Source organism: Chiloscyllium punctatum, chromosome 30 (genome assembly GCF_047496795.1).
Source record: "Chiloscyllium punctatum isolate Juve2018m chromosome 30, sChiPun1.3, whole genome shotgun sequence".
Taxonomy (NCBI): domain Eukaryota; kingdom Metazoa; phylum Chordata; class Chondrichthyes; order Orectolobiformes; family Hemiscylliidae; genus Chiloscyllium; species Chiloscyllium punctatum.
Window position 1 is genome coordinate 11,244,365 of NC_092768.1, and position 27,295 is coordinate 11,271,659.

The window sequence follows — 27,295 nt, forward strand, 5'->3', positions numbered from 1 at the left end:
AGAGAGCGTGCGCACAAGAGAGATCGAGAGAGAGTACATGCAGGAGAGAGTGCAAGAGAGCGTGCACTTGAGAGCGAGAGAGTGTGCATGCAGGAGAGTGCGCAAGAGAGGGCGTGCGCACGAGAGAGATCGAGAGAGTGTGCATGCAGGAGAGTGCAAGAGAGAGCGTGCGCACGAGAGAGATCGAGAGAGAGTGCATGCAGGAGAGTGTGCAAGAGAGAGATCTAGGGAGAGTGCATGCAGGAGAGAGATCGAGGGAGAGTGTATGCAGGAGAGAGATCGAGGGAGAGTGTATGCAGGAGAGAGATCGAGGGAGAGTGTATGCAGGAGAGAGTGCAAGAGAGAGATCTAGGGAGAGTGCATGCAGGAGAGAGATCGAGGGAGAGTACATGCAGGAGAGAGATCGAGGGAGAGTGCATGCAGGAGAGAGATCGAGGGAGAGTGTATGCAGGAGAGAGTGCAACAGAGAGATCTAGGTGAGTACATGCAGGAGAGAGATCGAGGGAGAGTGCATGCAGGAGAGTGTGCAAGAGAGAGATCGAGGGAGAGTGCATGCAGGAGAGAGATCGAGGGAGAGTGTATGCAGGAGAGAGTGCAAGAGAGAGATCGAGGGAGAGTGCATGCAGGAGAGAGATCGAGGGAGAGTGTATGCAGGAGAGAGTGCAAGAGAGAGATCTAGGGAAAGTGCATGCAGGAGAGAGATCGAGGGAGAGTGCATGCAGGAGAGAGTGCAAGAGAGAGTGCAAGAGAGAGCGTGCGCACGAGAGAGATCGAGGGAGAGTGCATGCAGGAGAGAGTGCAAGATAGAGCGTGCGCACGAGAGAGATCGAGGGAGAGTACATGCAGGAGAGAGTGCAAGAGAGAGAGTGCATGCAGGAGAGAGATCGAGAGAGAGTGCATGCAGGAGAGAGATCGAGGGAGAGGGCATGCAGGAGAGAGATCGAGGGAGAGGACATGCAGGAGAGAGATCGAGAGAGAGTACATGCAGGAGAGAGATCGAGGGAGAGTACATGCAGGAGAGAGATCGAGAGAGAGTACATGCAGGAGAGGGATCGAGGGAGAGTACATGCAGGAGAGGGATCGAGGGAGAGTACATGCAGGAGAGAGATCGAGAGAGAGTACATGCAGGAGAGGGATCGAGGGAGAGTACATGCAGGAGAGAGATCGAGGGAGAGTACATGCAGGAGAGAGATCGAGAGAGTGTGCATGCAGGAGAGTGCAAGAGAGAGCGTGCGCACGAGAGAGATCGAGAGAGAGTGCATGCAGGAGAGTGTGCAAGAGAGAGATCTAGAGAGAGTACATGCAGGAGAGAGATCGAGGGAGAGTGTATGCAGGAGAGAGTGCAAGAGAGAGATCTAGGGAGAGTGCATGCAGGAGAGAGATCGAGGGAGAGTGCATGCAGGAGAGAGTGCAAGAGAGAGTATGCGCACAAGAGAGATCGAGGGAGAGTGAATGCAGGAGAGAGTGCAAGAGAGAGTGCAAGAGAGAGTGCAAGAGAGAGTGCAAGAGAGAGTGCAAGAGAGAGTGCAAGAGAGAGCGTGCGCACGAGAGAGATCGAGGGAGAGTGCATGCAGGAGAGAGTACAAGAGAGAGCGTGCGCACGAGAGAGATCGAGGGAGAGTACATGCAGGAGAGAGTGCAAGAGAGAGAGTGCATGCAGGAGAGAGATCGAGGGAGAGTACATGCAGGAGAGAGATCGAGGGAGAGGACATGCAGGAGAGAGATCGAGGGAGAGTACATGCAGGAGAGAGATCGAGAGAGAGTACATGCAGGAGAGAGATCGAGGGAGAGTACATGCAGGAGAGGGATCGAGGGAGAGTACATGCAGGAGAGGGATCGAGTGAGAGTACATGCAGGAGAGAGATCGAGAGCGTGTGCATGCAGGAGAGTGCAAGAGAGAGCGTGCGCACGAGAGAGATCGAGAGAGAGTGCATGCAGGAGAGTGTGCAAGAGAGAGATCTAGGGAGAGTACATGCAGGAGAGAGATCGAGGGAGAGTGTATGCAGGAGAGAGTGCAAGAGAGAGATCGAGGGAGAGTGCATGCAGGAGAGAGATCGAGGGAGAGTGTATGCAGGAGAGTGTGCAAGAGAGAGATCTAGGGAGAGTGCATGCAGGAGAGAGATCGAGGGAGAGTGCATGCAGGAGAGAGATCGAGGGAGAGTGTATGCAGGAGAGAGTGCAAGAGAGAGATCTAGGGAGAGTGCATGCAGGAGAGAGATCGAGGGAGAGTGCATGCAGGAGAGAGCGCAAGAGAGCGTGCGCACGAGAGAGATCGAGGGAGAGTGCATGCAGGAGAGAGTGCAAGAGAGAGCGCAAGAGAGAGCGTGCGCACGAGAGAGATCGAGGGAGAGTGCATGCAGGAGAGAGTGCAAGAGAGAGCGCAAGAGAGAGCGTGCGCACGAGAGAGATCGAGGGAGAGTGCATGCAGGAGAGAGTGCAAGAGAGAGCGTGCGCACGAGAGAGATCGAGGGAGAGTACATGCAGGAGAGAGATCGAGGGAGAGTACATGCAGGAGCGAGATCGAGAGAGAGTAGATGCCGGAGAGAGATCGAGAGAGAGTACATGCAGGAGAGAGATCGAGGGAGAGTACATGCAGGAGAGAGATCGAGGGAGAGTGCATGCAGGAGAGAGATCGAGGGAGAGTGCATGCAGGAGAGAGATCGAGGGAGAGTGCATGCAGGAGAGAGTTCAAGAGAGAGCGTGCGCACGAGAGAGATCGAGGGAGAGTACATGCAGGAGAGAGATCGAGGGAGAGTACATGCAGGAGAGAGATCGAGAGAGAGTACATGCAGGAGAGAGATCGAGGGAGAGTACATGCAGGAGAGAGATCGAGGGAGAGTACATGCAGGAGAGTGATCGAGAGAGAGTACATGCAGGAGAGAGATCGAGGGAGAGTACATGCAGGAGAGAGATCGAGGGAGAGTACATGCAAGAGAGAGATCGAGGGAGAGTACATGCAGGAGAGAGATCGAGGGAGAGTGCATGCAGGAGAGAGTGCAAGAGAGAGCGTGCGCACGAGAGAGATCGAGGGAGAGTACATGCAGGAGAGAGATCGAGGGAGAGTACATGCAGGAGAGAGATCGAGGGAGAGTACATGCAGGAGAGAGTGTGTGCTTGAGAGAGAGAGAGTGCAAGACAGCGTGCGCACATGAGAGCGAGAGAGAGTGTATGCAAGAGAGAGTGCAAGAGAGTGTGCACTTGAGAGCAAGTGAGAGTGTATGCAGGAGAGTGCAAGAGAGAGCGTGCACACGAGAGAGAATGAATGAAAGTGCATGTACCAGAGCAGCTAAGAGAGAGCGCACAGGAAGAAGAGCGTGTGGCTGAGAGATGCACAGGAGAGAGAGTGCACACAAGAGGCAGCTTGCGCAAAAGTGAGATAAAGCAAGACAGCACAAGAGCGAGCGCGTGTGAGAGCTAGAGAGAGTGAGAGCAAGCGAGAGAGAGCCCACGGGAGAGAGTGTGAGAAACAGCATGCAAACGAGAGTGAGTGTTGTGTTGAACTGCTGTACTTGATGGGAAGTTAATTATTAATTATTAGTTGTATGCTGTGGTTGTCAGTTCGTGACTGTCCTTTTGCCACTAGTATCGCACCCTAACAAGAATTTAATACCATATCCAGGAATAAATAAATTCAAATCGTCAACATTAAAGGGATCCAAATTAATTTAAATAAAATCCAAGGGTATATAATAAAGATGCCATAGTCCCAGATGGGTTTACTCTCTCATTGAGAGACACAGCCAGGAATGGTTGAACCTGGTGGTCTTTATCGCTCAGGTGAGGGAAGAGGTTGAGGAGGTATACTCAGCCAGCACAGGGGTTGAACCCATGCTATTGGTGTCACACCCTGTTACAAACCAGCCATCTAGCCAACTGAGCTAACCAATCCTGGCATGTAAATAACAGAGTACTCATTTGGTGTAAATCAGTAGGTGGGAATGAGAATGAATTGCTGGGAATAAAACTGCTAAACAATTGTGTAATGCACACATTGGTATCAACTTTGATATTCCAAGTGTTTCACTCACCCATAACTTCGACCAGAAAGTAGGTGTGTCTGACCACATCCCGATCCTTCCAGGTAGGCAGGAAGAAGATTGCTTGGTAAATGCCATTATCTGTGATCTCTAACTGCTTGAGAAAGAGAGAGCCAGTGCGATTATCAAACTTCACTCTGTCTCTGAAGTAGGAGCTAAAAGCCAGGGAGTTGCTGGCAGTTGTGTACTCCAGAATCACCTGTTCGATTTTATGATTGACGTACTTCCAGATAATCTGGACGGATTCATTCTTACTGACTTGGAGCAGGGAAGAGGAACCTACAGGGCGGACTATTCTGATTGGTTCAGACAAAATGTCCTGCTCTGAAAGAAAGCAGTTAGTCGAGAGAAACATTAGAAACTTACACCAGAGTAACATTCCCATTTAGCAAAAACACATTTTCAAAATAGCTCTCATCTCAGTAATAAATGATATTCCACGTCAGTGATAAAGGTAAACTTTCCCTCCTTGCCCCTTCTCAATTTCTCTGCAGCCTTTGATCAGAACGTTTTGCACCAATGGTTACCCAAAGGCATCAGGACATTCTCACCTGGTTCCATTCTTACCGAGTTAGATATAGATCGACAGTAACTTATACAAAACCGTCAAGAAGAGGAGCAGGAGTGGGCCGGCCAATCATCAGACTGTCGAGTTTGCTACACCATTCAATATCATCCAACTTCGTTCACAACTGATCAGGGACACAGACACAGATTTCACAGTCACAGGAACGTGCTGGCAGACAGCAAGCTGGTTTCAAGTGTGTCTACTTCAACACCAGGAGTATCCAGAATAAGAAAGATGAGTTTGCAGCATGGGTTGGTACCTGGGACTTTGATGTTGTGGCCATTTCAGAGACATGGATGTTGCAGGTTTCAGGGTATAGATCTTTCATTAAGAACAGGGAAGGCAGTAAAAGAGGGGGAGGTGTGGCCTTGTTAGTCAAGGATAGTATAACAGTGGCGAAAAGAACTTTTGACGAGGACTCGTCTATTGAGGTAGTGTGGGCTGAGGTTAGAAACTGGAAAGGAGAGGTCACACTACTGGGAGCTTTTTATAGGTCTCTGCAGAGTTCCAGGGATGTGAGGGAGAGGATCGGCAAAAATGATTCTGGGTAGGAGTGAAAGGAACAGTGTGGTCACTATGGGGGATCTCTTGTTAAGCAGAAGAAGGAGGCTTATGTGTTGATGAGACAAGATGGTTCAGATGAGGCGATGGAGAGTTACAGATCAGCGAGGAAGGATTTAAAAAGAGAGAGAGTTAAGAAGAGCAAAGAGAGGACACGAGCAGACTTTAGCAAATAGAATAAAGGAGAACCCTAAAGCTTTCTGAAGGTATGTGAGGAATAAAAGGATGACTAGGGTAGGAATAGGGGCAGCCAAAGTCAGAAGTGGGAAGTTGAGTGTGGACCCTGTGAAGATCAGAGAGGTGCTAAATGAACATTTCTCATTGGTTTTCACTCAGGAAAAGGAGTTTGTTGTAGAGGAGAAGAAGGACATACTAGATATTAGAGGTGTTATCGAGTCTAGAAGGAGTGAAAGTAGATAAGTCCCCTGGGCCAGATGGGATTTATCCAAGGATTCTCTGAAACGTTAGGAAAGAGATAGTGGAGCCTTTGGCCTTAATATTTGAGTCGTCATTGTCTACAGCTTTAGTACCAGAGGAGTGGAGGATTGCAAATGTTGTTCCCTTGCTAAAGAAGGGCAGTAGAGGTATCCCAGGTAATTATAGACCAGTGAGCCTTACTTCTGTTGTAGGAAAGGTTTTGGAAAGGATTATAAGAGATAAGATTTATAATCATCTTGCAAGCAACAATTTGATTTCAGATAGTCAACATGGTTTCATCAAGGGCAGGTCGTGTCTCACAAACCTCATCTGAGTTTTTTGAGAAGGTGACCAAGCACATAGATGAGGGTAAGGCAGTTAACGTGGTGTACATGGACTTCAGTAAAGCCTTTGATAAGGTTCCATATGATAGGCTCTTGGAGAGAATGCAGAGGCATGGGATGGAGGTGATTTAGTAGTTTAGCAATGAGTGGTGGTTGATGGAAAATATTCAGCCTAGAGTCCGGTTACTAGTGGTGTGCCACAAGGATCTATTTTGGGACCACTGCTGTTTGTCATTTTTATAAATGACTTAGACACAGGCATCGGTGGTTGAATTAGTAAATTTGCAGACAACACTAAAGTCAGTGGAGTAGTGGATAGTTTGGAAGAATGTTACAGGTTCCGGGGGGACTTGGATAAACTGCAGAATTGGGCTGAGAGGTGGTAAATGGAGTTCAATGCAGCTAAATGTGAGGCTATGCACTTTAGGAAGAATAACAGGAAGGCAGAGTATTAGGACAATGGAAAGATTCTTGGTTGTGTGGATGTGCAGAGGGATCTTGGAGTCCATGTACATAGATCCCTGAAAGTTGCCACCCAGGTGGATAGTGCTGTTAAGAAGGCATACGGTGTGTTAGGTTTCATTGGTAGAGGGATTGAGTTCCTGAGCCGCAATATCATGCTACAACTATACAAAACACTAGTGCAGCCACATTTGGAATATTGTGTACAGTTCTGGATGCCATATTTCGGGAAGGATGTGGAAGTATTGGAAATGGCGCAGAGGAGATTTACCAGGATGTTGCCTGGTCTGGAGGGAAGGTCTTATGAGGAAAGGCTGAGAGACTTGGGTCTGTTCTCATTGGAAAGAAGAAGGCTAGGGGGGATTTGATAGAGACATACAAGATGATCAGGGGATTAGATAGGGTAGACAGTGAAAGTCTTTTTCCTAGGATGATGACGTCAGCTTGTACAAGGGGGCATAACTACAAATTGAGAGATGATCAATTTAAGACAGATGTCAGAGGCAGGTTCTTTACGCAGAGAGTGGTAAGGATGTGGAATGAGGTAAAAACAATGACTGCAGATGCTGGAAACCAGACCCTGGATTAGTGGTGCTGGAAGAGCACAGCAGTTCAGGCAGCATCCAAGGAGCTTCGAAATCAATGTTTCGGGCAAAAGCCCTTCATCAGGAATACAGGCAGAGAGCCTGAAGGGTGGAGAGATAAGCTAGAGGAGGGTGGGGGTGGGGAGAAAGTAGCATAGAGTACAATGGGTGAGTGGGGGAGGGGATGAAGGTGATAGGTCAGGGAGGAGAGGGTGGAGTGGATAGGTGGAAAAGGAGATAAGCAGGTAGGACAAGTCCGGACAAGTCATGGGGACAGTGCTGAGCTGGAAGTTTGGGACTGGGGTGAGGTGAGGGAAGGGGAAATGAGGAAACTGGTGAAGTCCACATTGATATCCTGGGGTTGAAGTGTTCAGAGGTGGAAGATGAGGCGTTCTTCCTCCAGGCGTCTGGTGGTGAGGGAGCGGCGGTGAAGGAGGCCCAGGACGTCCATGTTCTTGGCAGAGTGGGAGGGGGAGTTGAAATGTTGGGCCACGGGGCGGTTTGGTTGATTGGTGCGGGTGTCTCGGAGATGTTCCCTAAAGCGCTCTGCTAGGAGGCGCCCAGTCTCCCCAATGTAGAGGAGACCACATCGGGAGCAACAGATACAATAAATGATATTAGTGGATGTGCAGGTAAAACTTTGATGAATGTGGAAGGCTCCTTTAGGGCCTTGGATAGAGGTGAGGGAGGAGGTGTGGACACAGGTTTTGCAATTCCTGGGGAGGGTGCCAGGATGGGAGGATGGGTTGTAGGGGGGGCGTGGACCTGACCAGGTAGTCACGGAGGGAACGGTCTTTGCGGAAGATGGAAAGGGGTGGGGAGGGAAATATATTCCTAGTGGAGGGGTATGTTTGGAGGTGGTGGAAATGTTGGCGGATGATTTGGTTTATGCGAAGGTTGGTAGGGTGGAAGGTGAGCACCATGGGCGTTCTGTCCTTGTTACGGTTGGAAGGGTGGGGTCTGAGGAATGCCCTACCTGCTAATGTAGTCAACTCAGCCACATAAGGGCGATATAGACAATCCTTGGATAAGCACATAGATGATGTTGGGATAGTGTAGGGGGCGAGCTGAGAAAAGTCCATAGGTCAGCACAACATCGAGGGCCAAAGGGCCTATTCTGCACTGTATTGTTCTGTGTTGTATGTTCCCTTTTCATCTTCAAACCTGAGAACCTCTTCAGCAATTTTAAGAGGCATTTCTCATTTTTAATTTAACCAACCACAAGTAACCAAAATTAAACAAATTGTGTTATTTAAAGATCTAGGATACTAATCGGCAAGTGTTCAAATCTACTGGGATCATTTGTACCCCAAATCAGTTTAAATCTGCCCAAATCTCATACTGGAATTTGTCTAAACCTGTCCAGATCACGGACCCAAGTCTGTAGGCTGTTATGACACGACAATGAACGCTCAGGATACATGAACATTAACTAGCCACAAAAAGACATGACCCTCTCTCACTGGTATCCTTACATATGGATGAGGAAGGACACCACTTCGACTGGGACAACACATCCATCCTAGGACAAGCCAGAGACATGCACAAGAATTCCTAGAGCCAAGTTTCTGGTATTGAGACTGGCTCTAATGCAACGAGGGGTATGTCTGCTTCCAAGAGATCAATTGTGTTAGGGGATTCTGTAGTCCGAGGTACAGACAGACGTTTCTGTGGCCAGCAGAGAAAAAGCAGAATGGTGTGTTGTTTCCCTGGTGCCAGCAAGGATGTCTCAGAGAGGGTGCAGAATGTTCTCACGGGGGAGAGGGGCCAGCAGGAGATCATTGTACACATTGGAACTAACGACAAAGGAAGGGAAAAGGTTGAGACTCTGAAGGGAGATTACAGAGAGTTAGGTAGAAATATAAAAAGGAGATCCTCGAGAGTAGTAATATCTGGATTACTCCCAGTGCCACGAGCTAGTGAGGGCAGGAATAGGAGGATAGAGCAGATGAATGCATGGCTGAGGAGCTGGTGTATGGGAGAAGGACTCACATTTTTGGATCATTGGAATCACTTTTGGGGTAGAAGTGACCTGTACGAGAAGGATGGATTGCACCTAAATTGGAAGGGGACTAATATACTGGCAGGGAAATTTGCTAGAACTGCTCGGGAGGATTTAAACGAGTAAGGTGGGGTGGGTGGGGGGGGACCCAGGGAGATGGTGAGGAAAGAGATCGATCTGAGACGGGTACAGCTGAGAACAGAAGTGAGTCAAACAGTCAGTGCAGGCAGGGACACAGTAGGACTAATAAATTAACTGCATTTATTTCAATGCAAGGGGCCTAACAGGAAAAACAGATGAACTCAGGGCATGGTTAGGTACATGGGACTGGGATATCATAGCAATTACAGAAACATGGCTCAGGGATGGGCAGGACTGGCAGCTTAATATTCCAGGATACAAATACTACAGGAAGGATAGAAAGGGAGGCAAGAGAGGAGGGGGAGTGGCATTTTTGATAAGGGACAGCAAACAGCTGTATTCCTGGAAATACATCCGGGGAAGTTATTTGGGTGGAACTGAGAAATAAGAAAGGGGATGATCACCTTATAGACCTCCTGGTAGTCAGAGGGAAATTGAAAAACAAACTTGAAAGGGGATCTCAGCTATCTCTAAGAATAATAGGGTGCTTATGGTAAGGGATTTAAATTTTCCAAACATAGACTGGGACTGCAGTTGTGTTAAAGGTTTAGATGGAGAGAAATTTGTTAAGTGCGTACAAGATAATTTTCTGATTCAGTATGTGGATGTACCTGCAAGAGAAGGTGCAAAACTTGACCTACTCTTGGGAAATAAAGCAGGGCAGGTGACTGAGGTGTCAGTGGGGGAGCACTTTGGGGCCAGTGACCATAATTCGATTTGTTTTAAAATAGTGATGGAAAAGGATAGACCAGATCTAAAAGTTGAAGTTCTAAATTGGAGAAAGGAGAAAGTGAGGACTGCAGATGCTGGAGATCAGAGCTGAAAATGTGTTGCTGGAAAAGCGCAGCAGGTCAGGCAGCATCCAAGGAACAGGAGAATCGATGTTTCGGGCATAAGAAGGGCTGATGCCTGAAACGTTGATTCTCCTGCTCCTTTGATGCTGCCTGACCTGCTGCGCTTTTCCAGCAACACATTTTCAGTTCTAAATTGGAGAAAGGCCAATTTTGACGCTATTAGGCAAGAACTTTCGAAAGCTGATTGGAGGCAAATGTTTGCAAGTAAAGGGACGGCTGGAAAATGGGAAGCCTTCAGAAATGAGATAACAAGAATCCAGAGAAAGTATATTCTTGTCAGAGTGAAAGGGAAGGCTGGTAGGTATAGGGAATGCTGGATGACTAAAGAAATTGAGGGTTTGGTTAAGAAAAAGAAGGAAGCACATGATAGGTGTAGACAGGATAGATCGAGTGAATCCTTAGAAGAATGTAAAGGAAGTAGGAGTTACTTAAGAGGGAAATCAGGAGGGCAAAAGAGGGATTATGAGATAGCTTTGGCAAATAGACTTAAGGAGAATCCAAAGGGTTTGAACAAATAGATTAAGGACAAAAGGGTGACTAGGGAGAGAATAGGGCCCCTCAAAGATCAGCAAGGCAGCCTTTGTGTGGAGCCACAGAAAATGGGGGAGATACTAAATGAATATTTTGCATCAGTATTTACTGTGGAAAAGGATATGGAAGATATAGTCTGTAGGGAAATAGATGGTGACATCTTGCAAATTATCCATATTACAGAGGAGGAAGTGCTGGATGTCTTGAAACAGATAAATCCCCAGGACCTGATCAGGTGTACCCTAGAACTCTATGGGAGGCTACAGAAGTGATTGCTGGGCCTCTTGCTGAGATATTTGTATCATCGATAGTGACAGGTGAGGTGCCGGAAGACTAGAGGTTGGCAAACGTGGTGCCACTGTTTAAGAAGGGCGGTAAGGACAAGCCAGGGAACTATAGACCAGTGAGCCTGACCTCGGTGGTGGGCAAGTTGTTGGAGGGAATCCTGAGGGACAGGATGTGCATGTATTTGGAAAGGCAAGGACTGATTAGGGATAGTCAATGTGGTTTTGTGCGTGGGAAATCAAGTCTCACAAACTTGATTGAGTTTTTTGAAGAAGTAACAAAGAGGATTGATGAGGGCAGAGCAGTAGATGTGATCTATATGGACTTCAGTAAGGTGTTCGACAAGGTTCCCCATGGGAGATTGATTAGCAAGGTTAGATCTCATGGAATACTGGGAGAACTAGCCATTTGGATACAGAGCTGGCTCAAAGGTAGAAGACAGAGGGTGGTGGTGGAGGGTTGTTTTTCAGACTGGAGGCCTGTGACCAGTGGAGTGCCACAAGGATTGGTGCTGGGCCCTCTACTTTTTGTCATTTACATAAATGATTTGGATGCGAGCATAAGAGGTACAGTTAGTAAGTTTGCAGATGACACCAAAATTGGAGGTTTAGTGGACAGCGAAGATTACCTCAGATTACAACAGGGTCTGGACCAGATGGGCCAATGGGCTGAGAAGTGGCAGATGAAGTTTAATTCAGATAAATGCGAGGTGCTGCATTTTGGGGAAGCAAATCTTAGCAGGACTTATACACTTAATGGTAAGGTCCTGGGGAGTGTTGCTGAACAAAGAGACCTTGGAGTGCAGGTTCATAGCTCCTTGAAAGTGGAGTCGCAGGTAGATAGGATAGTGAAGAAGGTGTTTGGTATGCTTTCCTTTATTGGTCAGAGTATCGAGTACAGGAGTTGGGAGGTCATGTTGCGGCTGTACAGGACATTGGTTAGGCCACTGTTGGAATATTGCGTGCAATTCTGGTCTCCTTCCTATCGGAAAGATGTTGTGAAACTTGAAAGGGTTCAGAAAAGATTTACAAGATGTTGCCAGGGTCGGTGGGTTTGAGCTACAGGGAGAGGCTGAACAGGCTGGGGCTGTTTTCCCTGGAGTGTCGGAGGCTGAGGGGTGACCTTATAGAGATTTACAAAATTATGAGGGGCATGGATAGGATAAATAGGCAAAGTCTTTTCCCTAGGGTCGGGGAGTCCAGAACTAGAGGGCATAGGTTTAGGGTGAGAGGGGAAAGATATAAAAGAGACCTAAGGGGCAACTTTTTCACACAGAGGGTGGTACGTGTATGGAATGAGCTGCCAGAGGATGTGGTGGAGGCTGGTACAATTACAACATTTAAGAGGCATTTGGATGGGTATATGAATAGGAAGGGTTTGGAGGGATATGGTCCGGTGGGACTAGATTGGGTTGGGATATCTGGACGGCATGGACAGGTTGGACCGAAGGGTCTGTTTCCGTGCTGTACATCTCTATGACTCTAAGTATGGCATGGCGACCGGAACTCTATCAACAAACACATTAACTTGGATCCCATTTACTACCCCCTGAGAAAAAGAGCTTGAAATGACGTCACCATAGGAAATGACATCACTACAGGAAACCCAAGGAAACCCAAACATATAAACAGAAAGCAGGAAACACCATCAGTGCTTTATCCAGAGGCTCACTGAAGATGTTACTTAGTATGGTGACAAAACATCTGAAAACGAACCTTCCAGCTCAGCCAGCAAACCTACATCCAGAACCTCAACCTGAGCTACAAATCTTCTCAAAACTCGCTAAGATGTTTCATATGGAAAGATCCCTTTGATAGAGTGTGTTTCAAATAGCAGTTGTTCTGACTGACTTTCAAAATGCCTGGCTTTTTTTTATACCCCTAACCTCAGATTGTCTTATTGGTTTGATATTAGCAAAATAATAAATTCAAACTTGATTGAGGTTTAGTATCCTGGGGTATAATTTCAACCGATTGGTTAAATTTGAATTGTTGTCAACACAGCAACCAACTCAGGGATCTTATTTCACTGTCAGATGTTACATATTTTCAATTTTCTAGTGCACTCTGAGACTGCGTTAATAATATGACAGGTGATTGTAAGCTCTCAGAGCAAAGCAGCATTCACTCTCTTAAAGGTACAGTCCATGCCTTCAACTTCATAACATCATACCCTTTGATCCCTTTAGTCCCAAGGATTATACCTATCTCCTTCTTGAAGACATTTAATGTTTTGGTCTCAATCAGCTTTTGCGGCAGAGAATCCTACAGGCTCACCATTCTCTGGGTGAAGTAATTTCTCCTCATCTCAGTCCTAAATGGTCTACTTCATATCCTAAGACTGTGATCTGGAGTGCCCAGATATCCTTTCTGCACATATCCTATGTCGTCCTGTAGAATTTTATGTTTCTATGAGATACCCCCTTCATTCTTCGAAACTTCGATGAACACAGTCCTACTGATCCAGTCTCTCTTCATAAGTCAGTCCTGCCACCCACAGATCAGTTGTTTGGGAAATCCACAAGGTAAAAACAATGACTGCAGATGCTGAAAATCAAATACTGGATTAGTGGTGCTGGAAGAGCACAGCAGTTCAGGCAGCATCCAACGAGCAGCGAAATCAACGTTTCGTTGGATGCTGCCTGAACTGCTGTGCTCTTCCAGCACCACTAATCCAGTGTTTGGGAAATCCATCCAACACCACAACATCCTTCCTCAGATAAGGAAATCAAAACTGTACACAATACACCAAATATGGTCTTACCGCTGCCCTGTATAACTGCAGCAAACCATCCCTGTTTCTGTATTAGAGCCCTCCTGCTAGAAGGCCAACATATATTTACCTTTGTCACCACCTTCATGCCTACCTTCAGCAACAGGATTACAAAGACATCCTCCCTCTTTCCCATTCAGATAATAACTCACCTGCTTGTTTATGTTCCCTCACACTGACACACATTTACCAACTCACACTGAACCTTCTCTACTGCTTTCTCATCACTCAGCTTCTCTTCTTCAGCCAACTGATGACTTCCAAACCCAGTCAGCTTTCTTCAAATGCCTTCCTATTGAAAGGAACTGGTCCTGAATTATGACAGCGTTGCGAGGTTATAACTAGATCAGTGGTAATGTTCTCACCTATTCTCTGTGGAGTATTAACCACAGAAACTGCAGCTTTCAGTCCCATCATTCTCTTCATTATTGTTGGTTTGCTTACATTGCCTTTGATGAATCCCTGACCCTGATTCTTAGAGGGTTTCCTTCGACTGTCCAACACACTGATTTCTTTCTTGACTGTAAATATTGAGGCAAAATAATTATTTTAACATTTCCAGTGCTATTGTTTTACTACTGTTATGAAGATGTGGGTGTACTGTACCTTTAAGAAAGTTAAAAGCTCGTAGAGTTACCTGACAGCACCAAGTGTTCTCAACAAGATATAATGTAGCATGGGGGTCCAGCAGTTAGTGTAGATGGTTGCCTAGAGACAAAAACAGATTCAAATTAGGCCAATCAGTTTAAATTATACCCCAAAAATATACCAAACTTCACCCCAGTTTGAATTGAGGATATTGACCATCTTAAAAGCTAATGACACAATCTGATGCTTTGTGGGGGAGGAGGGGGGGTAGAAGAGTTGGGAAAATTGAATAATTGGGAGAACTGCCACGCCACCAGCATGTAGAAACTGCCCAAAAAAAACTCTCTTAAAGGTACCTTTACTGCTGAGTAACCTATGAAACAGAATCCCCAAGAAAAAGACACAATACAGAGAAGAACCAAAAGTAAAAGATAGGTTAGACAAAGGAGTTGTAAACACTTTTTAGTTAATTAGTCTCTGTTATACTTAAAAAAATAATGTTGTTAAATTTTACTTGAAATAGTTTTTGACCTCTCGAATTTTCACAGGTTAATGTAGGGGATACACCTTTTCTGCGTTGCTGGTTTAAATTAAGCAGGAGGGTTTACCCCGTGTCATAACAGTTCTCTGAAAATTCAAGAGGTCAAGAACTATTTTAAGTAAAAATTAACAAATGTATTTCTTAAAGTATAACAGTTACTAATTAACTAACAACTATTTACAACTCCTTCCTCTAACCTATCTTTTACTTGCCCCTCTATAATACTGGTCCAATAAAAATCCCAATTAAGATTTACAAAACAAAATTTCTTATCTCAAAACCTTTCAGTTCTTCTCTGTATTCCTGTCTTCTTTTCCCCAGTCTTATACCCACAAAACATCAGATTGGGTCATTGGGTTTTAAGATGGTCAATACACTCAATTCAAATTAGATTGGAGTTTGATATATTTTTGGGGTTTAATTTAAACTGATTGGCCTAATTTGAATCTGTTTTGTCTCCAGGCAATCAGCTACACTAGCTGCTGGACCCCCATGCTGCATTATATCTTGTTGAGAACACTTGGTGTTGTCAGGTAACTCTACTAGCTTTTAACTTTCTTAAAAGGTACAGTACACCCACATCTTCATCACACTACAAAACTTGACAGTTTCAAGTTGCTCCTGGCCACTTTGCCTTTGCTGGTGGGATTGCAAAAAAAATTTGTCAATTTTAATATCCCTTTCAAAATTTCCATTAATACCCACTTTTTCAAACTCTTACTCTCTGCTTTGTTTGCATGAGATTAAGTTCCTTTTTGGAACACCACCCTCTATGTATTTTTAACTCAAGTAATAACTTTACCCAAGAACAGTTTTGTCCAGTGAAAAGTCCTTATCTCAATGGATTTAGGTAGACCTGAATCTTAACAGCCTGTGGAGTTTACACTAAACTCAGCTCCAATGGAAAGGATTACGATGACTCAGCATACAATCCCTAATCATTATTACTATTTATTAAGCTGAATTGCTTGTTGAGCTTGGATCACCCAAGTCCTGTGAATCGATTTTTGTTTTGGATGGGTTTGCACTGCTGCTATATTCAAGTCTTTGTATGCCCAAGCCATTGTGAGCAGCTACTACATCATTGTGGCAGCACAGACATCCTCTACATTCTCATATCTCTTTGAAGCCAACACAGGAAAGTGGATGAAGACAAAGCAACTGCATCTGGTGCATTAGAAAAATGGGTTAGGTTTCAGCTTTCTCCCTGCTTTGTGCGTGACCCTCAATCGATTTTCTCCATGTGCTCAAAACGTCAACTCTCCTGCTCCTCGGATGCTGCCTGACCTGCTGTGCTTTTCCAGTGCCACATTTTTTGACTCTGACTCTCCAGCGTCTGCAGTCCTCACTTGCCTCTTTGTCCAGGTGTCAAACAGCCCCATGTCCTGCTGGAAAGATGCCCCCCCCCCTCCCCATCCATCCATGCTTTAAGAAAATCCAAGGGTGCTGCACAGCAGAGACTTTTGGTTTTGGTGAAAGGAGGGCTGGGTTAGAGTGGCAAAGACTGGCAGGATGGCTTGGTGGTTAGCACTACTGTGTCTCAATGTCAGGGACTCAGTTTTGATTCCAGTCTTGGGTGTCTATCTGTGTGGAGTTTTACACATACTCCCTGTCTGTGTGGGTTTCCTCCCACAGGCCAAAAATGTGCAGGTTAGGGTGGATTGGCCTGTCCTGTCCAGGAATGTGTAGGTTAGGTAGGTTACCCATGGGAAATGCAGGATTACAGAGATAAGGGGGGACAGAGACATGTGGGTCTAGGTGGGGTGCTCTCTGGAGGGTCGGTGTGGACTCAATGGGTCAAATAGCCTGCTTCCACACTGCAATGACTCTTTATAAAAACCTTAAATATGAAATCTGTGTGCATAAATATTAATGCCAAAAACAGAATGCTGTATGAGTCTGCAGGGGAGATATAGAGTAAAGGGAATTGTTCCTTTATTCTGGATATAGCTGCTGAGCTTGTGCCGAGAGAGCGATGTCAGAATTCATGAAGCTGAAATTCTGATCTAATTGCTAAGCCAAGTAAAGTCTGTGGTTGTTTACTCACAAGAGTATAGATCTCACATTAACACACCATACAGGAGATATCACATTACAGAGAAATGGCTCATGCCATGGTGGCACAGTGGTTAGCACTGCTGCCTCACAGCGCCAGAGACCTGAGTTCAATTCCTACCTCAGGCGACTGTCTGTGTGGAGTTTGCAACATTCTCCCCGTGTCTGCGTGGGTTTCCTCCCACAGTCCAAAAATGTGCAGGTTAGGTGAATTGGCCATGCTAAATTGTCCGTAGTGTTAGGTACAAGGGTAAATGTAGGGGAATGGGTCTCGGTGGGTGTGCTTCGGCGGGTCAGTGTGGGCTTGTAGGGCCAAAGGGCTTGTTTCCACACTGTAACTAATCTAATCTAATGCCTACTTGACGTGAAACAAGTAAATTGCCTCATGTGGGGAACACACTACTTACACTGATGTGAAGGTGTCATTGACTTAACAGTCATTTGCTGTGGCCTCACAGACCCCTGATAGACATGACTATCACCCAACAGGTCTAAATCCTGCAACAGGACAGACCCATTGTTCACGTTCGGTTCAGGTGTCTGTCCATCTGGTTGTAAAACTCGCGTCTTGTTCCCTGGGGTGGTGTAATCCCACAACATCACATCTTCACTCTGAACCCCATTTTCTGCAAACCAAGGTAGCAGCAAAGGAGAATCTTTCTCAGCAGCTGTCGATCCACCTGTAAAACCTGAGACAACAACACTCACTGAGTTCAGTAACACATTGCAGAATCACCTGCCAAATATACTCTTCACTGGAGGCCTTGGTAGGGAGCAGGACACTAACAACATGAAATAGGCAGGAGAGGATGTTGGACAAACCAGGGGACACTGGGAGCAAGGGGAATGCAGCGGTTTTTGGAGGAGATTTTGGAAAGTGAATAGATCCTTTGGTTCCATTACTCATGGTTGTTGCTGTCTCGCCTCAGTCATGACCGAGGTCAGTAGCAAACATATTGAGGTTAGATTCCTAAAAGCCATCTCACCAGTGTTAATTCCCCTTTAATGATAAAAGGCCAAGGGTTGCTGTATTACAGAGGCAGCACGGCTGCTTCACACGTAAGTGCTCTTTCTATAACTGGTCGTACAGGCTGGTCAGTGAAATGGTCACGTCCAACACAATAAGTGTCAATGAACACTGCTCATCGGGTGTTAGAAATGCAGCCAAAATGCCACGTCAGCCCCCAATAAATTCCATGGCCCTCATCTCAGCTCGACAGGTCACAGTCGAATTATTAAACTTAACAGAGCAAACCCACAAAAAAGGTAAAACAGCACAGGAGGAGAAAAGTCCCTGTAAGGAAGCAAACGGAAACCCTGCCCCATTCCAAACTGTTAACAATTGTGAGAGGTTCAGCTCAGATCTACATACTGCTCGTTATGGCAACGTTCATGTCCCTACCTCTGGGACAGGAGACACAAGTTCACCAGAGCAACACCAGAGCAGTGCCACAGTATATCAGAACATGTTCATGAAAAAACTAAACCAACAATAGTCTTTCAACACAACAACATCTCTCATGTCTCTCCCCATTTACAACTCAGTAACCCCATCAGCACCCTCCCCCATTAACCCCGTCAGCGCCCTCCCCCATTAACCCCGTCAGCGCCCTCCCCCATTAACCCCGTCAGCGCCCTCCCCCATTAACCCCGTCAGCGCCCTCCCCCATTAACCCCGTCAGCGCCCTCCCCCATTAACCCCGTCAGCACCCTCCCCCATTAACCCCGTCAGCACCCTCCCCCATTAACCCCGTCAGCGCCCTCCCCCATTAACCCCGTCAGCGCCCTCCCCCATTAACCCCATCAGCGCCCTCCCCCATTAACCCCCATCAGCGCCCTCCCCCATTAACCCCCGTCAGCACCCTCCCCCATTAACCCCGTCAGCGCCCTCCCCCATTAACCCCGTCAGCGCCCTCCCCTCCCCCATTAACCCTGTCAGCGCCCTCTCCCATTAACCCCGTCAGTGGCCTCCCCCATTAACCCCGTCAGCGCCCTCTCCCATTAACCCCGTCAGCGCCCTCCCCCATTAACCCCGTCAGCGCCCTCACCCACTAACAGCCTCAGCACCCTCCCCCATTAACCCCGACAGCGCCCTCCCCCATTAACCCCGTCAGCGCCCTCCCCCATTAACCCCGTCAGCGCCCTCCCCCATTAACCCCGTCAGCGCCCTCCCCCATTAACCCCGTCAGCGCCCTCCCCCATTAACCCCGTCAGCTCCCTCCCCCATTAACCCCGTCAGCTCCCTCCCCCATTAACCCCGTCAGCGCCCTCCCCCATTAACCCCGTCAGCGCCCTCCCCCATTAACCCCGACAGCGCCCTCGCCCATTAACCCTGTCAGCGCCCTCGCCATTAACCCCGTCAGCGCCCTCGCCCATTAACAGCCTCAGCACCCTTCCCCATTAACCCCGTCAGCACCCTCCGCCATTAACCCCGTCAGCACCCTCCGCCATTAACCCCGTCAGCGCCCTCCGCCATTAACCCCGTCAGCGCCCTCGCCCACTAACAGCCTCAGCACCTTTCCCCATTAACCCCATCAGCACCCTCCCCCATTAACCCAAACAGCGCCCTCGCCCATTAACCCCGTCAGCACCCTCGCCATTAAACCCGTCAGCACCCTCGCCCATTAACCCCGTCAGCACCCTCCCCCATTAACAGCCTCAGCACCCTCCCCGATTAACCCCATCAGCACCCTCGCCCACTAACAGCCTCAGCACCCTTCCCCATTAACCCCGTCAGCGCCGTCCCCCATTAACCCCGTCAGCGCCGTCCCCCATTAACCCCGTCAGCGCCCTCCCCATTAACCCCGTCAGCACCCTCGCCCATTAACAGCCTCAGCACCCTCCCCCATTTACCCCGTCAGCGCCCTCGCCCACTAACAGCCTCAGCGCCCTCCCCCATTAACCCCGTCAGCGCCCTCCCCCATTAACAGCCTCAGCACCCTTCCCCATTAACCCCGTCAGCGCCCTCCCCCATTAACCCCGTCAGCGCCCTCCCCCATTAACCCCGTCAGCGCCCTCCCCCATTAACCCCGTCAGCGCCCTCCCCCACTAACCCCGTCAGCGCCCTCGCCCACTAACCCCGTCAGCACCCTCGCTCATTAACACCCTCAGCACGCTCCCCCATTAACCCCGTCAGCATCTTCCCCCATTCTCCCTCATTAACCTCATGTCAGGAATAAAAGAATGACTAGGGTAGGAATAGGTCCAGTCAAGGATAGTAGTGGGAAGTTGCGTGTGGAGGCTGAAGAGATAGGGGAGACACTGAATGAATACTTTTCGTCAGTATTCACTCAGGAACAGGACATTGTTGCTGATGTGTATATTGAGTCACAATTAATTAGAATGGATGGCTTTGAGGTATGTAGGGAAGAGGTGTTGGAAATTCTGGAAAGGGTGAAAATAGATAAGTCCCCTGGGCCTGATGGCATTTATCCTAGGATTCTCTGGGAAGCAAGGGAGGAGATTGCAGAGCCATTGACCTTGATTTTTATGTCCTCGTTGTCTACAGGAATAGTGCCAGAGGACTGGAGGATAGCAAATGTGGTTCCCTTGTTCAAGAAGTGGAGTAGGGATAACCCTAGTAACTATAGGCTGGTGACTCTCACTTCTGTTGTGGGCAAAGTCTTAGAGAGAATTGTAAGGGATAGGATTTATGAACATCTGGATTGGAATAATGTGATCAAGGATAGTCAGCATGGTTTTGTGAAGGGCAGGTCGTGCCTCACAAACCTTATTGAATTCTTTGAGAAGGTGACTAAGGAGGTGGACGAGGGTAAAGTGGTAGATGTGGTGTATATGGATTTTAGTAAGGCGTTTGATAAGGTCCCCCATGGTAGGCTACTGCAAAAAATACGGAGGTATGGCATTGAGGGTGGGTTGGAGGTTTGGATTAGGAATTGGCTGGCTGGAAGGAGACAGAGGGTAGTAGTTGATGGTACACTTCATCTTGGAGTGTAGTTACTAGTGGTGTTCCGCAAGGATCTGTTTTGGGACCATTGCTGTTTGTCATTTTTATAAATGACCTGGAGGAGGGGCTAGAAGGTTGGGTGAGCAAGTTTGCGGATGATACGAAAGTCGGTGGAGTTGTTGACAATGAGGAAAGATGTGGCAGGTTACAGCGGGATATAGATAAGCTCATTGGAGAAGAGAAGGTTTAGGGGTGACTTGATAGAGGTGTACAAGATGATTAGGGGTTTAGATAGGGTTGACCATGAGAACCTTTTTCCACATATGGAGTCAGCTATTACGAGGGGGCATAGCTTTAAATTAAGGGGTGGTAGGTATAGGACTGATGTTAGGGGTAGATTCTTTACTCAGCAAGTTGTGAGTTCATGGAATGCCCTGCCAGTATCAGTGGTGGACTCTCCCTCTTTATGGGCATTGGATAGGCATATGGAGGATAGTGGGCTAGTGTAGGTTAGGTGGGCTTGGATCGGCGCAACATCAAGGGCCAAAGGGCCTGTACTGCGCTGTATTTTTCTATGTTCTATAACCCCTCATTACCCTCCCCCATTCCCCACATTAACCCCATCAGCACCCTCGCCCATTAACACCCTCAGCACCCTCCCCCATTAAATCCCTCAGTACCCTCCCCTATTCCCCACATTAACCCCCTCATTACCTTCCCCCAATCCCCCTCATTACTCTCCCCTATTCCCCACATTAACCCCGTCAGCACCCTCGCCCATTAACACCCTCAGCACCCTCCCCCATTAAATCCCTCAGTACCCTCCCCTATTCCCCCACATTAACACCCTCAGCACCCTCCCCCATTAAATCCCTCAGTACCCTCCCCTATTCCCCACATTAACCCCCTCATTACCTTCCCCCAATCCCCCTCATTACTCTCCCCTATTCCCCACATTAACCCCGTCAGCACCCTCGCCCATTAACACCCTCAGCACCCTCCCCCATTAAATCCCTCAGTACCCCTCCCCTATTCCCCACATTAACACCCTCAGCACCCTCCCCCATTAAATCCCTCAGTACCCTCCCCTATTCCCCACATTAACCCCCTCATTACCTTCCCCCAATCCCCCTCATTACTCTCCCCTATTCCCCACATTAACCCCATCAGCACCCTCGCCCATTAACACCCTCAGCACCCTCCCCCATTAAATCCCTCAGCACCCTCCCCTATTCCCCCCATTAAATCCCTCAGCACCCTCCCCTATTCCCCACATTAACCCCCTCAGCACCCTCCCCCATTAACCCCGTCAGCGCCCTCCCCCATTAACCCCCTCAGCACCCTCCCCCCATTAACCCCCTCAGCACCCTCCCCCATTAACCCCCTCAGCACCCTCCCCCATTAACCCCCCTCAGCACCCTCCCCCATTAACACCCTCAGCACCCTCCCCTATTCCCCCCATTAAATCCCTCAGCACCCTCCCCTATTCCCCACATTAACCCCCTCAGCACCCTCCCCCATTAACCCCGTCAGCGCCCTCCCCCATTAACCCCGTCAGCGCCCTCCCCCATTAACCCCGTCAGCGCCCTCCCCCATTAACCCCCTCAGCACCCTCCCCCATTAACCCCCTCAGCACCCTCCCCCATTCCCCACATTAACGCTGTCAGCACCCACGCCCTTTAATACCCTCAGCACCCTCCCCCATTTAGCTCCTCATTACCCTCCCAATTCTGAACATTAACCCCCTCATTACCCTCCCCCATTCCCCAAATTAACCCCATCAGCACCCTTGCCCATTAACACCCTCAGCACCCTCCCCCATTCCCCTCATTAACCCTCCCCCATTCCCCCATTAACCCACCCCCATTCCCCCTCATAACCCTCCCCCATTCCTCCCCATTCCCCCCATTAACCCCTCCCCCCATTCCCCCCCATTAACCCACCCCCATCCCCCCCATTAACCCACCCCCATTCCCCCCACATAACCCCACCCCCATTCCCCCCTCATAACCCTACCCCATTCCCCCCCATTAACCCCACCCCCATTCCCCCCACTAACCCTCCCCCATTCCCCCACATTAACCCACCCCCATTCCCCCCCATAACCCTCCCCCATTCCCCCTCATTAACCCCCCCCATTAACCCCACCCCCATTCCCCCCCCATTAACCCCCCCCCCATTCCCCCCCCATAACCCCCCCCATTCCCCCTCATAACCCTCCCCCATTCCCCCTCATTAACCCTCCCCCATTCCCCCCCAACAACCCACCCCATCCCCCCCATTAACCCCCCAACCCCCCCCATACCCCCCCATTAACCCTCCCCCATTCCCCCCATTAACCCCCCCCATCCCCCCCATAACCCACCCCCATTCCCCCCCATTAACCCACCCCCATCCCCCTCATAACCCCCCCCATCCCCCACATTACCCCCCCATTAACCCTCCCCCATCCCCCCCATAACCCTCCCCCAACCCCCCCATAACCCTCCCCCAATCCCCCCCATTAACCTCCCCCATTCCCCCAATACCCCCCCATTAACCCACCCCCCATTCCCCCCCATTAACCCTCCCCCCATCCCCCCCATTAACCCTCCCCCATTCCCCCCATTAACCCCACCCCCATTCCCCCTCATTAACCCCCCCCATTCCCCTCATTAACCCCCCCCCCCATTCCCCCTCCCCCATATTACCCCCACATTCCACCCTCCCCCATTCCCCCCCCATTCCACCCTCCCCCATTCCCCCCCATTACCCCACATTCCCCCTCCCCATTCCCCCATTTCCCCCTCCCCATTCCCCCCATCCCCCCCTCCCCATTCCCCCCATCCCCCCCTCCCCATTGCCCATTCCCCCTCCTCCCCCCCTCTCCTCCCCCTCATTACCCCCTCCCCCCCATATTTCCCCCATTCCCCCCCCCTCTCCTCCCCCTCATTCCCCCCCTCCTCCCCCTCATTCCCCCCCCCTCCTCCCCCTCATTCCCCCCCTCTCCTCCCCCTCATTCCCCCCCCTCTCCACCCCTCATTCCCCCCTCTCCTCCCCCTCATTCCCCCCCTCCACCCCCTCATTCCTCCCCCTCAATCCCCCCCCTCCACCCCCACATTCCCCCCCCCTCCACCCCCACATTCCCCCCCCCTCACCTCCCCCTCATTCCCCCCCCCTCCTCCCCCTCATTCCCCCCCCCTCATCCCCCCCCCACTCCCCCCCTCATTCCCCCCCCTCCTCCCCCTCATTCCCCCCCCCACCCCTCCCCCTCATTCCCCCCCACCTCCCCCCTCATTCCCCCCCCACCTCCCCCACATCCCCCCCCCCCTCCCCCCTCATTCCCCCCCCTCATTTCCCCCCCTTCCTCCCCCTCATTCCCCCAACCCCCATCCTCCCCCCTCATTCCCCCCCCACAATCCCCCCCCACCATTCCCCCCTCCCCCCCCCCACTCCACCCCCACATCCCCCCTCTCCTCCCCCCCCTCTCCTCCCCCCATTCGCCCCCTCCCTCTCCTTCCCCCCATTCCCCTCCCTCATTCCCCCTCCCCCCCATATTCCCCCATTCTCCCCCTCCCCTTCTCCCCATTCCCCCCTCCATTCTCCCCCCTCCCCATTCCCCCCCCTCCCCCATCCCCCCTTCCCAACCCCCCCCCTCCCCATTCCCCCCTCCCCATTCCCCCTTCCCCCCCCTCCCCATCCCCCCCCTCCCCATTCCCCCCCCTCCCCATTCCCCCCCCCACCCCCAATTCACCCCCTCCCCATTCCCCATTCCCCCCCACCCCATTCCCCACTTCCCCCCTCCCCATTCCCCACTTTCCCCCTCCATCCCCCCCTCCCCATTTTCCCCCCCACCCCATTCCCCATTTCCCCCACCCCATTCCCCCCTCCATCCCCATTCCCCCCTCCCCATTCCCCACCACCCCATACCCCCCCACCCCATTCCCCCCCTCCCCATTCCCCCCCATTCCCCCCCTCCCCATTCCCCCCCATTCCCCCCCTCCCCATTCCCCCCCCATTCCCCATTCCCCCACTATTCCCCATTCCCCCCCTACACCCCATTCCCCCCCATCTCCATTCCCCCCCCTATTCTCCATTCCCCCCCTATTCCCCATTCCCCCCTATTCTCCATTCCCCCCCCTCCCCATTCCCCCCCTCCCCATTCCCCATTCCCCCCCTCCCCATTCCCCCCCCTCTCCATTCCCCCCCTCTCCCCATTCCCCCCCCTCTCCATCCCCCCCCTCCCCATTCCCCCCCTATTCCCCATTCCCCCCCTCCCCATTTCCCCCCCTCCCCATTCCCCCCCCTCTCCCCATACCCCCCCTCTCCCCATTCCCCCCCTCCCCATTCCCCCCTCTCCCCATTCCCCCCTCTCCCCATTCCCCCCCTATTCCCCATTCCCCCCCTCCCCATTCCCCCCTCTTCCCATTCCCCCCTCTCCCCCCTCTCCCCATTCCCCCCTCTCCCCATTCCCCATTCCCCCTCTCCCCATTCCCCCCTCTCCCCATTCCCCCCTCTCCCCATTCCCCCCTCTCCCCACTCTCCCCATTCCCCCCTCTCCCCATTCCCCCCTCTCCCCATTCCCCCCTCTCCCCATTCCCCCCTCCCCATTCCCCCCTCTCCCCATTCCCCCCCCTCCCCATTCCCCCCTCTCCCCATTCCCCCCCTCTCCCCATTCCCCCCTCTCCCCATTCCCCCCCTCTCCCCATTCCCCCCTCTCCCCATTCCCCCCCTCTCCCCATTCCCCCCCTCCCCCCTCCCGATTCCCCCCTCCCCCTCCCGATTCCCCCCTCCCCCCTCCCGATTCCCCCCCTCCCCCTCCCGATTCCCCCCCCCATTCCCCCCTCTCCTCCCCCCCATTCCCCCCCTCTCCTCCCCCCCATTCCCCCCCCTCTCCTCCCCCTCATTCCCCCCCTCTCCTCCCCCTCATTCCCCCCTCTCCTCCCCCTCATTCCCCCCCTCCTCCCCCTCATTCCTCCCCCTCATTCCCCCCCTCCTCCCCCTCATTCCCCCCCCCTCCTCCCCCTCATTCCCCCCCCCTCCTCCCCCTCATTCCCCCCCCCTCCTCCCCCTCATTCCCCCCCCCTCCTCCCCCTCATTCCCCCCCCTCCTCCCCCTCATTCCCCCCCCCTCCTCCCCCTCATTCCCCCCCCCTCCTCCCCCTCATTCCCCCCCCCTCCTCCCCCCCATTCCCCCCCCCCTCCTCCCCCCCATTCCCCCCCTCTCCTCCCCCCCATTCCCCCCCTCTCCTCCCCCTCATTCCCCCCCTCTCCTCCCCCTCATTCCCCCCTCTCCTCCCCCCTCATTCCCCCCCCTCCTCCCCCTCATTCCTCCCCCTCATTCCCCCCCCCTCCTCCCCCTCATTCCCCCCCCCTCCTCCCCCTCATTCCCCCCCCCTCCTCCCCCTCATTCCCCCCCCCTCCTCCCCCTCATTCCCCCCCCTCCTCCCCCTCATTCCCCCCCCCTCCTCCCCCTCATTCCCCCCCCCCTCCTCCCCCTCATTCCCCCCCCCCTCCTCCCCCTCATTCCCCCCCCCCTCCTCCCCCTCATTCCCCCCCCTCCTCCCCCTCATTCCCCCCCCCTCTCCTCCCCATATTTCCCCCATTCCCCCCTCTCCTCCCCATATTTCCATTCCCCCTCCCCCCCATTACCCCCCCCTCTCCTCCCCATATTTCCCCCATTCCCCTCCCCCCCCATATTTCCCCCATTACCCCCCCCTCTCCTCCCCATATTTCCCCCATTCCCCCCTCCCCCCCCATATTTCCCCCATTACCCCCCCCTCTCCTCCCCATATTTCCATTCCCCCTCCCCCCCATTACCCCCCCCTCTCCTCCCCATATTTCCATTCCCCCTCCCCCCCATTACCCCCCCCTCTCCTCCCCATATTTCCATTCCCCCTCCCCCCATTACCCCCCCCTCTCCTTCCCCCCCATTCCCCATTTCCCCCCCATATTTCCGCCCCCAAATTTCCCCCCATATTTCCCCCCCTCCCCATTCTCCCCCATCCCCCCTCATTGCCCCCCCCTCACCCTCACTCCAGGCCCCAGACCCACACGAGGCCGAGGAGACCCGACGGACACATTTTCCTCCCGCCCTTTTCCAACCGCCCGATTTCAAACCGCAGCCCCGCCCCGCCCCTCCCCCTGCCCCGCCCCTGCCCGCCCCGCCCCTGCCCGCCCCGCCCCCTGCCCCCGCTCCGTCCCGCCCCCTGCCCCCGCTCCGTCCCGCCCCCTGCCCCCGCCCCGTCCCCGCCCCTCCCCACCCCTCCCCCTCCCCTCCCAGCCCCCGTCCCGTCGCCACGCCCCCTCCCCGCCCCGCCCCGCCCCGTGGTAAAGCCGCCCCGCCCCCTGCCCCCCGCCCCGCCCCTACTCTATTCCCCTGCTCTCTGTCCCAGCCCCTGCTCCCTGTACCCGCCCTGCCCCCTGTCCCCCTGTCCCCGCCCATTCCCCCGCCCATTCCCCCGCCCCCTGTCCCCGCCCATTCCCCCCCTGTCCCCGCCCCTTCCCCCGCCCCCTTCCCCCTGCCCCAAGTCCCGCCGTTGTCCCCGCCCCCGTCCCCGCCCCAGCCCCTGTCCCCGCCCATGCCCCCGCCCCGTCCCGCCCCCTTTCCCCAGCCCCGCCCCGTGTTAAAGGCGCCGGTCCCGGGATGGGGATGTGGATGAGGAAGT

At 51.8% G+C, this 27,295-nt stretch overlaps 1 protein-coding gene across 3 annotated transcripts in view; it reads right to left on the reverse strand.

Annotated features, from left to right (window-relative positions):
• Positions 1-3,707: 3,707 nt before the first annotated feature.
• The window catches only part of LOC140455173 (uncharacterized), a 459,457-nt gene continuing 435,869 nt past the window's right edge, over positions 3,708-27,295 (reverse strand). Inside the window, exons 2-5 of one of the 3 annotated variants that reach the window (XM_072549879.1) lie at positions 17,150-17,431; positions 13,924-14,079; positions 4,237-4,361; positions 3,708-4,131 (exon numbers count right to left, since the gene is read on the reverse strand). In XM_072549879.1, the coding sequence (XP_072405980.1) occupies positions 4,021-4,131; positions 4,237-4,361; positions 13,924-14,079; positions 17,150-17,431 (674 nt within the window). In that variant the 3' untranslated portion in view covers positions 3,708-4,020. Of the gene's footprint in view, positions 4,362-13,923; positions 14,080-17,149; positions 17,432-27,295 lie in introns of all 3 variants that reach the window. The other 2 variants (XM_072549878.1, XM_072549877.1) reach the window with 2 other exon arrangements.